The 12,332-nt window shown below is 38.3% G+C and overlaps 1 protein-coding gene across 1 annotated transcript in view; it reads left to right on the plus strand.

The window, feature by feature from the left end:
* The window catches only part of LOC105392833 (nephrin), a 66,796-nt gene that overhangs the window by 21,166 nt on the left and 33,298 nt on the right, over window positions 1-12,332 (plus strand). Inside the window, exons 2-3 of the mRNA XM_048630185.1 lie at window positions 6,061-6,193; window positions 8,700-8,908. Coding sequence (XP_048486142.1) covers window positions 6,061-6,193; window positions 8,700-8,908 — 342 coding nt within the window. The remainder of the gene's footprint in view (window positions 1-6,060; window positions 6,194-8,699; window positions 8,909-12,332) is intronic.

Consider the following 12,332-nt stretch of genomic DNA (forward strand, 5'->3'; position numbering starts at 1 on the left):
TATTGTAGTGTCGTCACTACCGTCCATAACAGGAATTAACGAACTAGCCGTTCTTAAATCAAAGTTCTCCATGATTGTTGAATTACTGCTTAAACTACACGATTCCCTCTTAGAACATAGGTCGTTAATTTCTAAACATAAACTCCTAATTTTATTGTAAATTACAGTTATAGCACATATTTCGTCCTCACTTGACGAACTCAAAATATTTTTATAAATTTCATGAGCATCTAATAATTTTTCATTCGCTTCACTTAGTTTATTTTCTGCAATAGCACCTTTAAATCTTTTTTGTCCTTGTTTAATTAAATATTTTCTTATTTCGATTAGTTCATTATAAATTGAATCTAAACATTTTCCCATAATATTAGACGATTAATACAGTAAATAACGATTAATAAATGTCATTAAAAATATACGCTAAATAAAATTATAGAAAATAATTTCTTATCAGTCCCACTTTTAACTCTTAGGCTTATTCCTCACTGATACACATGACAATAATATAATTAAATCACTTTTAAATCTTTAAGGATCATTCCTAACACATGCGAATAATTAAAGTTCATACATACAGTTCTTGCTTGATTTTAACTTTCCTCATCACACTGGGGTGGTGGTGGTCCTCGGGGCGGGCGCGGCGTAGGGCGGCGGCGGGGGAAGCCTCGCCAGCTCCATGCTCGTAGCTACTCGCGGGAACTCTCGAAGTTGCTGGATGGTCATCATGTGCTCGACTCGTTGCAGCATATACTCGTTCACTTTTGTTATAACTTTGTAGAGCAGGACGAGACCCAATAAAATAACAATAGCCCATACACAGTAAATTAAATTGTTCATATGTCCTTGTAAGGGGTGCGCATTTTTATTATATGTGTTTGAGTATCCCAGTTGTGTTATAATGTCCATGTCACTGGAAGGGTCCCTCGGGGTCACTTTTGAGTTACACATATTGACACACTCAGCCAGTATAATTATAACGTGGAATTATTTCACCGGTATTGCACTTTAGTCTTTGCACGCGCGCGACCGCAACTTGATCTCCAGACCAGCCATATTAGGACTGGCACTGGCAGGGTCGCCATGTGATGGGCTCAGGTTCGAAAGGAAACGACCGGCTCGAATGAGTACATGTTTAATAGTGAGTAAATATTGAAGTAAATGCGATTACAGAGTATACATTCAATACAGACAAAATATAGTGTAGATGCAATATAGAGTACTTAACTTAACACACTTCAATTCAAGATACTTTTATTTTCGTTTTTAGTTTTTTCTTCTACAAATAGTCAACCCGTCTTTCAGGTGGTTTATGCTGGTGGTTTATCTAGAACCACCTTAATGATCGCAGTAATTAAACACACTTAATAATTATACCATATCAATTTAATTACGCAACAATCATTACCATAATAATAAGGTAGTGCACAATTTCATTCTAGGTATTTATATTGTGTTAGTTTATAAATGCAGCAATAAAACAATTTCATTTCCGCTTCTGCGGCGACCAAACCTCACTAGTGGAGGTAAGTTGCTCCCGCTATCATTCAGTAATGTGTCATAATTTACGAAAACACAGCATTTCATTTCAGAGAATGAGCTTGTTTTATTTAATACAGGGTGTTGAAAAAAGGGAACTACTACTACTATACTAAGCCGAAACCTACATATGCAGCATGGTATATCTGAGCCCAAAACAGAAATAAGAATTTCAAAATTCGCTAAAAAAATAAACATAGAAACTATGTTAGTCACGTGACTTTTTACTTTGGAGAATGACTTTTTTTGAAATTCTGGATGTATTACACCCTGTATACTCAAGCAAAATATTTAAATTATCCTAACACGCACAGGGTGTCCCACGTTGAAGTGCACATCCGAAAGAGAAAGACGTAACTACTTATTAGTTATTCGTTCAAAAAAACTACCGCAAGGTAAGAGAATAAACGGGAGTGGCCAGCGTAAAACACAACTGAGCTTGACGAGGAATACGGAGGTATGCAGCGCTGACCGCCAGTAGTGGAGAGGCAATAGAAGAAGAACTAAATTATAATTTTATGTACATTAAGTGTGTAGTTAAGTGACTTACATAAAAACATTGTTTTTAACAAATTATGACTCTCTGTTGGTTGAAATAAGTAGTTTATTCTTTATTTATTATTATATTGAGCGATGAACGAATGCAATACATAAGCGGGCCACGTACAAATAAATATGAAATGCTTTTACAACTCGAATGCACGGCGAATACTTAGGTATGTGGGCGGCGAATACGACGTAAGAATTTCATAGATGCTACACTACATTTTATATATTTTGTAGTTGATGAATAAAGCTCAGCTGTTAAATAATTTTTAAATTTAAATTATGATTCAGTCATTTCCCTTTGAATATATATAAAAAATGGTTGTTTTCTGTAATCTCCGCTGTTTGTGAGAATTTTCGAGCGATAAATGAGTAACTGAAAAGTCTATTTTGGCGCGGATTACTTTTAAAAAGTCTGCAGCGAGCGTCGGTCTCAACGGTATACAATTTCGGAGTAATTTGATAGAAGATATTCCAGGTAGAGCTGTACCTACTGGTTATTTGTGGCCCTACAGCCTACTGCTTTATTTTTGTCCGAAAACTTTCAGCTTTCAGCTGATTGATTGGTAGGATGAAGGCTTCTGAAACACCGGTCACGCAGGTGGCAGCACTGTAACCGCTGTATTTTATTTTTATTTAGTTTCTATGAATAAAACCGTTATAGTTACGGTATACTAAATAAAACTCACGTGTTTATAGCCATATAATCACTTTTAGCTATCATGATCACGACCCATTACGTCCCCACTGCTGGGGCACGGGTCACCTTCCAATGAAGGAAGGGTTTTAGGCCTAGCTTAAACTAACACTATACCTATGCATAATTGTTATATATGACTATGATTTTAAATCATATTTTTTTGGGTAAGGGAGTTACTTTATTATCATTACCTACTTATTGAAATAATAGAGGTAGGTACTTATAAAAGACAGTTTTGTGCGCACTGATCTCTAAAAACTTGTGTCCCGTCGGGCGGAGAAGTTGCAAGTCGCCGGATTGTGCGGGGAATTCTACTTTCATTTGTTACCGCTACGTGCTGTATTGTGGACTTTAACTAGGTAAGGGAACGAAAGGAGCCTTCTCGAGTGGCACATCACCTGTTTATTAGGCTGCGTTCCCAGTAGGCTAACTGTTAGCCGGGAGAAGCCACTGTCAACCACAAATATTCAGTATATCAGCTACCAACCTATAAAATCCTAACAAAACCAGCGGTTTTTTATTAGTAAGAGATCATAGAAATTTGATACTACAGTGGTGCAAAGATCGCTGACCTCTCTCAGAGTGACATTGTTACCTGACGGGGTTCGGGTTCAATCAAGGATCGGGTAGCTATTAGAAACCAGCGTCCCTATCAGTGCTTAGATTAAATACAATCGCTTTGAGTGTATTATTGCCATCTATGTAGATTCTCACACGGGAGTTGCGACGACACATGATATGTTACTGTGAGCGAGTGATGACCGTTACGCACCAGCAAGCTCGGATGTTCTCACACACTGCTACGTGGTGTGTTCGTAACACCCTGTATATAATATAGGTGCCTAGTTAAATTAGATCGGTGATTGACCCGAGTACTTGTCGTACGGAGGACCAGCTGAAAGCGAGTAGCGTTTACTGTTATCTACTTAAATGCAGGTATTACATTTTGTAATGAAACGTTTAAGTATATTTAGTAAGCAATGAAATAATGTTCATAAAAACAATCGAATACCGACGACGACCTTACTACTACAATTTTAAATGCATACCTTTACTTTATTAAACGTAAATAATAATAAACTCGCATTTCTAACTCTTCAAATAAAAGACTTAAATTGAGTTACGAATGCAGGAGGGTTATTCTACACCAGCGTTTTTCAACCTGTGAGTCGCGACCCCCTGGGGGGTCGCGAAGCTTCTGTAGGGGGGTCGCCAGCTCTCAGCTGTTATAACTTAAATAATTATAATAAAATTTTCTTTTAACAATTTTACATCATCAATTAATTGTACTAAAGTGGCAATAACTTTTTTCTCAAATAAAACATGAACAACACGGTTCATAAGTGTGTTTTTTTTTAAATAAGGTGCCAGGATTGAGATTTTTTTTTACAGTATGTAGAGTCAAGGTTGCTTATTAAAAATACGATTAAGTACCTTTTATGACTTATTTTACTACTCGTTACTTTCTTGAACTGTGATTAATAGTAGGACTATACAGGTTGATGCAACATCAAAAAAAAATAACAATATGGAATTTTGTAACTAGTTACCGGCGGCAAGCCAAAAACTGCACCGAGGCGTCGATTTTCAGCAAATTTATAAAAGGGACAATATCTCCAAAATTATCGTATTTTTTGTAAAAATCATGATGGTGGTATTACGATATTTTGGGGCTAGTACGGGGTGCATTTAAGACGTGACAAAAGGTCTCCGTCGCCCTCGCTCTTGAGGCTGCGCGATGTGAGTAAGCGCGGTCCAAAACTTATGACATGTCTTAAATGCGCCCCGTGCTACTAACCCTGAGCTGGCATCAGCCCTCCAAGACATGACTTTTAAGACAGCCCTGTATCTATATCTTGATGTTCAACTCACAACCGACTTCTTCAGTAAAAGATTAGGTCGACGAAATAGCATCAAAGTTATTTTGGTTCAAAGACCACGACCACAAGTTTTTTTTTCTGTTAAGCCATGCGTTTTGTCTTTTGTATTGATGATTATTTTAATTTTCCTTGAAGACTTTTAATTGTAAAATCATGTGTTTTTGAATCGGATAAGTAAGTAGGTACTTATATCCGAATCCTAATCATGGAGACCATAAATACGTCGTATGGAATGAATATTGGTAATACTGTATACACATACATGATTTTAAAAAAAACGAAGGGTCAAGGGGGTCGCGAAATATTTTTTTATACCAGGGGGGTCGCATCATGAAAAAGGTTGAAAAACACTGTTCTACACTGATGAAAAACGAATAAACGAAAACTGCTGTGCAATCGGCATGTTAAATACAACGAGATAGAGTCGTGGCTCGCGCAGAAGCTCTCTGAAACTTCGTTATTCGTCATAAAGAGTGACCCCCCCGTGCCGGTTCGGTTTCCGCTGCAAACACAAGAATAACGCTCGCGACGTCCGCGGAATACATACAGTAAACTGAACGAATAAATAGGTGCACGGTATAAAATACGTACCCACTGGTTACTGTTCAAATGCATTCGAAATGGCAACGACTTATTTTACTTTGACTTTGAGATGAGTCGATTGCGTTTTGGCTGCCTATTTTTTTTCTCCGGCTGGGGACTATACACAGGACATCTGGATAGGTAATTCTGTCAGGTTGTATTGAAATTATATTAACGGAGTTTATATTAAACTCAGTAGGTATTCCCACAAGCCATCGTCCACGTGCCCCAAACAGACCTCAACCCACGCGTCCCAGCAAGGGACTATATTTATAATAATCTGTATTAAGGGTGCTTAATCGCCTATCCACCAGAGATCAAGGGACTATATTTAGGTATATAAATCTGTTTTAAGTTTTAATATCACCAGAGAGAGATGTTTAGCTGTGGATGCGATGCGTAGATTTGCTGTCCAACAAAAACACATTCATTGGTTCCATGGCATCGGTAATAAATAACTCTTTCCGTCGGGGGTTAAAAAGAGGTTTCTTTCACATGATCGCAGCATAGCTACATAGCAATCTGGTGGATATGCACTCCATCCCAGATATCCCAGTTATCCCCACCTTCACTTGTAACAGTCCATCCCTTGTGTCATCCCTTCTTATTTTAGTGCCTCTCCATAGTTTGACTGTTGGTTAGATCTGCATAGGTATCCTCTGTATTCTTCACCTAGCGCAAGAGCTGTTCTACACTGGCCACTCCAGTCTATCCTCTCTCTTCTCATGATCCCATCTAACCAGTGGCTTGTTCCACTTTATGTACCTACTCCTTTCTCTTCTCATCATCCCTTCTAACCTGTCCTTATTGTTCCAGTCCCGACGGCGGCGGTGCAGGGCGTGGTGGGCAAGAAGGCGTCTCTCCCGTGCGACATCCAGCCGCTCACGGCCGGCGACCAGGTCTCCATGGTGCTGTGGTTCAAGGAGGCTGACGGAGAGCCGCTGTACAGGTAAACACACATGTGAAAGCTTAGGACCGGGCCCAAAACGCTCACGCCAAGACGTGACAAAAGTGTTGCGCTTGCTCACATTGTGTGAAAGACGAGTGCGACGAAAACTTTTATCAGGTCTTGTCGTGCGTGTCTTGCCCCCTGTGCTAAACCTTCTGATCTATTATTTATGGGGGTGTAACTACTTGTACTTGGCTGGTCCACTGCGGGTTGGTAGGATTTACACGATCACTATAATAATATATACAGTTTAAATCGATTTCATCAGTTGAATACAAGAAATTAAATAAGGTTGATGTCGAAATCTTGTAGTTTTTTGCAATATTTAACAACTCTACTAATGGTAATAAACTTTTGTAGCTCTCATAGAGAAAATTACAGCCGAAAATACCAATTGTTTAGCTATTTCATGTGGCAATCTCATACCATAAAACAATTAAAGCCTAGACTGCATTTTATACCATAATTGCATTCTTACGTGGAAGATTTACAGTGACCCCGTGCGAGGTGGTAGTAAAACGGCGCATACTTCAGTTACTTAATTACCCCACTAAAGCGAGTTATTCTTGAATTTTAAGAATATTAACTCGAAATTGCAGACGCTGCAATTTGTGGGCCAGCACTCGTACTAACACTTCCAGAGTAATTCAAAATTCATTCTTATGGAACACGGATTAAGGACCAATGAAATGAAAAAAATATACAATGCAGTGCAGTATCTCTCGCTCTATTAGTACAGTTGAGAAAAGTCAGGATCGTTCCCTCTGCGAAAAATCCTACACTATGGTTCTTTTTCAATATTCACCGACTTCATTATAATAAATAGAGGGATAATAATAATACGATGAATAAAAAGGTTTTATGCAGGGTCAATTCAATGAATATTTGTCTTATATTGAAACTGTAGATAAAGTTTTTTTTATAAGATTCTGCTGATTGACAAGCTGGCATTTTACTGATAAAATAATAGATAAGTAAGTACTTACCCTGAATTTTTCACAGATGCTCATGTTGACAAAGTAAACAAGTATTCTTATAACAAGCTCAGTAATGGAATACATTGTGAGAGCATCCACTTTCTTTTGTGTTCAAGTATCAAAGTGTTTCTTTCACTAACAACCCGATTTGCACTTTCATTTACTCCCTGATAGGAGCCAAGACAAAGGAATAATTTTATTTTATTTACCAAGGCGCTGTTAAAATTTATTTTTATACAAAACTAAAAATGAAATGTATTACAACGGTAGTTGTTCAATGCCAAAATTACAGCCAAATTTCTTTGGAGAGGCATCCGTCTATTTACTTACCATTATACTCGAAGACATACAGTGTATACAACCTAAACATAATTCTGTATATCTTATGAATCTTATATATTGCAATAAAAATAAAGTATAATCATCTATTTAGTAAATACAGTTTACCACCGCCAGTTAGCTGCCATTGGTGCACAAAATAAAATGTTATCAGATGTCCAGTAGTCCACTCGCCAGCAGACACTTTTATAAGCAAACGTTAGAAATGACCAAACGCTCCTCACGAGCTAATACAAACGTAACGTATGGCGGCGCGCCGATTGAACTGGTCTACTGCGGCTCTAGCAACACGCCAGGCCAGTGTCACCTCTGTTACACAGGTATAGAGGCGAGGTTAGCTCAGCCACGTTCATGAACCAGTGAACCCCTGGCGTGCTGCCAAGTTGGCTAGCGAAGGCTGTAACTGCTAACTACCTACCTCCCGCCGCTAAGAAATGTGTTTACGTTTCCTTTCATACGTAAGGCTTTGAATTATACGCGGATGATGGTATAATTTATGCTCAGAATGGAAAATAATTATGAGGTAATATTTGTAGCTTATGTAATATACGATCAAAGTTGGGGTAGGAATTATTGTCGGTTTCAGCCCCTAACAGTTACTTAATGTATGTACCTATATCAGAAGCTGAACTGAACTTTTGCGGATCAAAGCTTTTGATATGTTTCAAAACGCCACAGTTATTTCTGATTGGTTTTATCTCTAAGCGGAGCGCAATATATCCCTAAAATGTTTCAGTTTAAACTGCAAACCCACTTTTCATCAATTCCACACTCAGCAAATGCTGTAAATCAGAAGCGGCTGCAGCCTTTTCATCATTGACCGATTCTACAAGGCATATTCCAACACACGCAATATTCTATTTTCGTGGTGGAACTTCTATATAAGATACACTACGGTATTTTTTGCTATCGAGAACCGAACACAGTGTGAAAAGATTATCCCTATCCGGAATTCCTACGGGGAAACCAAGCCAACCAAGCTTTTCTAAGGCTACGTCCGCACAGGCATGCGGTTTGGTTAGCGCCTAGCGCCTAGGAAGGCACCTGGCTCAATAAAACAAACGTTCTACAATCTTCGTGAACGGCCGCATTGATACACGCTAAGTGACAAGCTACGCGCCAAGTGCGGATGTAGCCTAAGCGAAGCTCTCTAGAAAAGCTAGTTATTAATCCATGATGTCTTCCCCCAGCTACGACGTCCGCGGGCGTCTGCCCTCGCAGCCCAAGCTGTGGTCGTCAGCGGCGGGGTTCGCGGCGCGCGCCGTGTTCCGCGCCGCCGCCGCGCCGGCCGCCCTGGTGGTGGACCCCGTGGCGCGCGCTGATGCAGGGCTGTACCGCTGTAGAGTGGACTTCAGGAACTCGCCCACTAGGAATATGCGGCTCAACTTTACGGTTATTAGTAAGTGGTTTTCTAAGATTTTTTTCGTTTGGTGGCCATTGTTTTATCATATAGGTACTTTTATCATAAATATTTTCCGACAGTTGAAAAAATAAAATAAAAATTATGTTTATTTCGAATTGAAATAGTTAATAACGACGTTTTCAGTGCGACACCGATATACGATAACCTGCGCAGACGTCCGCGATGGACGGTAAAATAAAACCGCGGAGAGCGTCGAATTCATCCGCGACAGACTCAAAACCTCATCTTCATGCGAACGGAATTCGTTTAAATCTTTCGCAACCTCAAGTACTCGTCGTAAGTACTTTTGTACTAGAGGTTTTGCACTTGAATATCTACAGAATGTTAGTAGGAACATATAGGTAGGTATGCCTCATTAAGGAAATAATTAACATAATTAAACTCGTGTAAATTGAAACCATGATAATAATAATATTATAAGGTAATAAGTCGGATTTTTGTTATTAATATCTATGGAGAGAAACACGAAGACACTCATTAAGATATGCTAATTTTATTTTAAAACGGGTAAAAATATGGCAAGAAAGTTTTTTATAAAACGTACGCTAACCTGAGCGGACTTTCAAAGTGAAACCAACAAAGGGGATCTGACTCCCTACAAATAAGTAAAGAATATTCATATAAGCTAATTTACAGTGCTCAACCGATTTTAGAGAAATCTCATTCGAATCGGATATCTCAGCTTCGTAACGAAGCTTCCGTTAGACAGAGATAATATATACCTACTAAACAGCACAAAAACAAATTCAATACTTACTTAATACAAGCATAAAATGTAGGTCAAACTTAATAAATGAAACTTTTGCCTTGTCAAAAACCTTAAAAGCTTAAATAAAAAAAGAAATTGGACCCCCTTCGTTTCGTAGTAAATATCTAAGTACCCATCTACTTTCTTAGGCACAGTTCTACGAATACTTTTGAGTAATAACATGATAATATTAAGATGTCCAAATACTCCAGAATACCTAACTTTGCTTGGTAAATGTTTGCGCAAAGGGAAAACATTACAAATAATTTCGGGTCTAGTTTAGTACGTAAGTAGTCTCTTTGAATAAGTGACCTAAAACAGACCTTTACTTCTAAAACTTCATTAGGTAGGTAATACGTAAGTAGGTATACCTAAAGAAGAAAAAATATTAAAGGTATTTTTTGTACAAGGCTGATATAGATAGGTACAACTTTTCTGGAACTCAGTATTTAATTTTGATTTATGGATTTAGGTAAATATGATTGGAAGAGTAACTGCGAAATACACTTAGCGATACCGACAATCCACAAAAAAATCTTTCAAACTCGTTTCAAATTTCGTTCTCTTTATATTTAAATTCATATTCTGTCGAGAGGCTTCACAACAAGATCTCGCCCAAGGAGTGTCGTGTAAAAAAAGTTCGTCAGCTGAAAAAAAACCACAAAACTGTGTCTTCACTGCGTCCGAACAATTTCCAATTGTTTGAGAGAGCGCGGCGGCGGCGGCGCTCGGTAGAACGATCCAGACGTAAAAATAACACAATAACGTTATTTGATTCCGCAACTTTCAAATAGTTTTTCATTTTGGTTTGTTATTTCTTAACTACTTAAAATAACAACTTGCTATTGAACCAAGACGACACGATAGACAAACATATTTTTAAAACCGATGTAGTACCCATCATATTATTTATATTCCTTGTGAAAAAACTTGAGAAACAAAAGCAAGTGTATTTGGCAGCCACCACTACTCCGACACGTAGTTTCAACTTGGTGGCGCTATCTTTCACGCGTAATCTGCAATCCGCGCGTCTACCTATAACTCTTTCCCGCCGGAACCCCGGACCGACAATGACAATGAAAAATTCCCACCTCCATCCGAGCTGTAAGGAAGTGTTGCCAGATGAAAATTAATTAAAATTATTATTGTCGCCAGAGTCGGACAGATGTTTCAATTCCGATCAATCTCGTTAGCGGGACGGGGACACTTGTTCTCCGGTTTTGTATTTCTAGTTTGATTATTTAGATTGGCCCGCGGGCTGTCTCGGCGTCTTTTTGAAGAATGACCCCTGACTTTCTCCTGACCTTACAATTTTATGATTTTTCTTGGTTTTTACAAAATGAAACCTAATTTACTTGTTTTACATACTTAATAATATTAAAATTAAGGTGGAGTGTAGGTATTATGTTTTGGATTCGCGTGTGTAAGGGTAATGTGGGTGGAAGGCATTCCATGTTTTTGACAATTTCAGGTTAATTAAGTATTCAAAGAACAAAATTTTCGACTACAAGAGATTTTAAGATACATTTAAGAACTAGTTTTTTTTTTACTTTCGTTAAAATAGCAGTGTGTGAAAGAAAATACTTACCTCAAACGAATTATTTTCTTTTGATTTGTACAGTGAAAACATCATAGCCAACAAATGTGAATAACTTGAACAAGACAATCGTTCTTGGAACTGTCAAACACATCTGTGGCATCCATTAGTTACTCTGTGACTCTTCTAAACTCATTTCTCTTCGCTTTATTTGTTTTTCTTTAGGTTATTCGCTGCTACATGATTCCGCACTTAATATATTCAGGTTCTTTCCATGTGCGAACTTTGTTCCACCTTTTTTTTAATGAAAGCAAGTGTGGAGCGTACAGTCTTAGTGCTCTTTGAAATATGTATATACACTCACGGGCAATGAAAAAGTGCCACTTACAAAAAGCAGACACCAAACGAACCAAATTTTTTCAATCATTTTTTTTGAAATTTGAACTAAATATTACCGTTTTTAGTTGGTAATATCCTGATGTTCTGTTAAATGTACTTCAATGTTGCAAAAAGGCGTCATTAGGCTAGCATTTTCCGTTCAGGAGTAATGTTGTGTTTTTCTCAGTGGAACCTGTTCATTGCCCGTGAGTGTATAAGAATCAATTTAGCACATTTGCTATAAAAAAATATTACAAGCTAATTCTTGGGATGTCTGTCAGGCGATGCGAAAATCGTGTAGGCAAAAGCTACTTACAAGTATTAAATATGCAACTGATAAAATCATAATGTACATACCTAAAGAAAATTTAATGCAACAACACGTCGCCTTGCTAGCTCCAAGGATATCCTTCAGATGAACTGTTCGCGCTTCATTAACTCCAAGCAAAAAAAAAAGAGTCTAGTGGAGGCAGTTGGACTTGATTCCATTAGAGGCCCATTTTTTTCTGATTAGGCCGCCCGCTCACCCGGTAATCCGCCGGGGACACTCACAAGACGAATTACTCTAATTTGTTCCAGGGGGGTCACTCTATATGACGATAAACTAAGTTTTGGAACGCTGCTGCTCGAGCCACGACTGAATCTCGTTGTAGTAAACGTGCCGATTGCACGACAGCTCTCGTTAGTTTTTCGTCAGTATAGAGTAGCCCTCCAGAGTCGTCGAGTCTCGGGGGTGT

The sequence above is a fragment of the Plutella xylostella genome, chromosome 25, assembly GCF_932276165.1.
Source record: "Plutella xylostella chromosome 25, ilPluXylo3.1, whole genome shotgun sequence".
Lineage (NCBI taxonomy): Eukaryota > Metazoa > Arthropoda > Insecta > Lepidoptera > Plutellidae > Plutella > Plutella xylostella.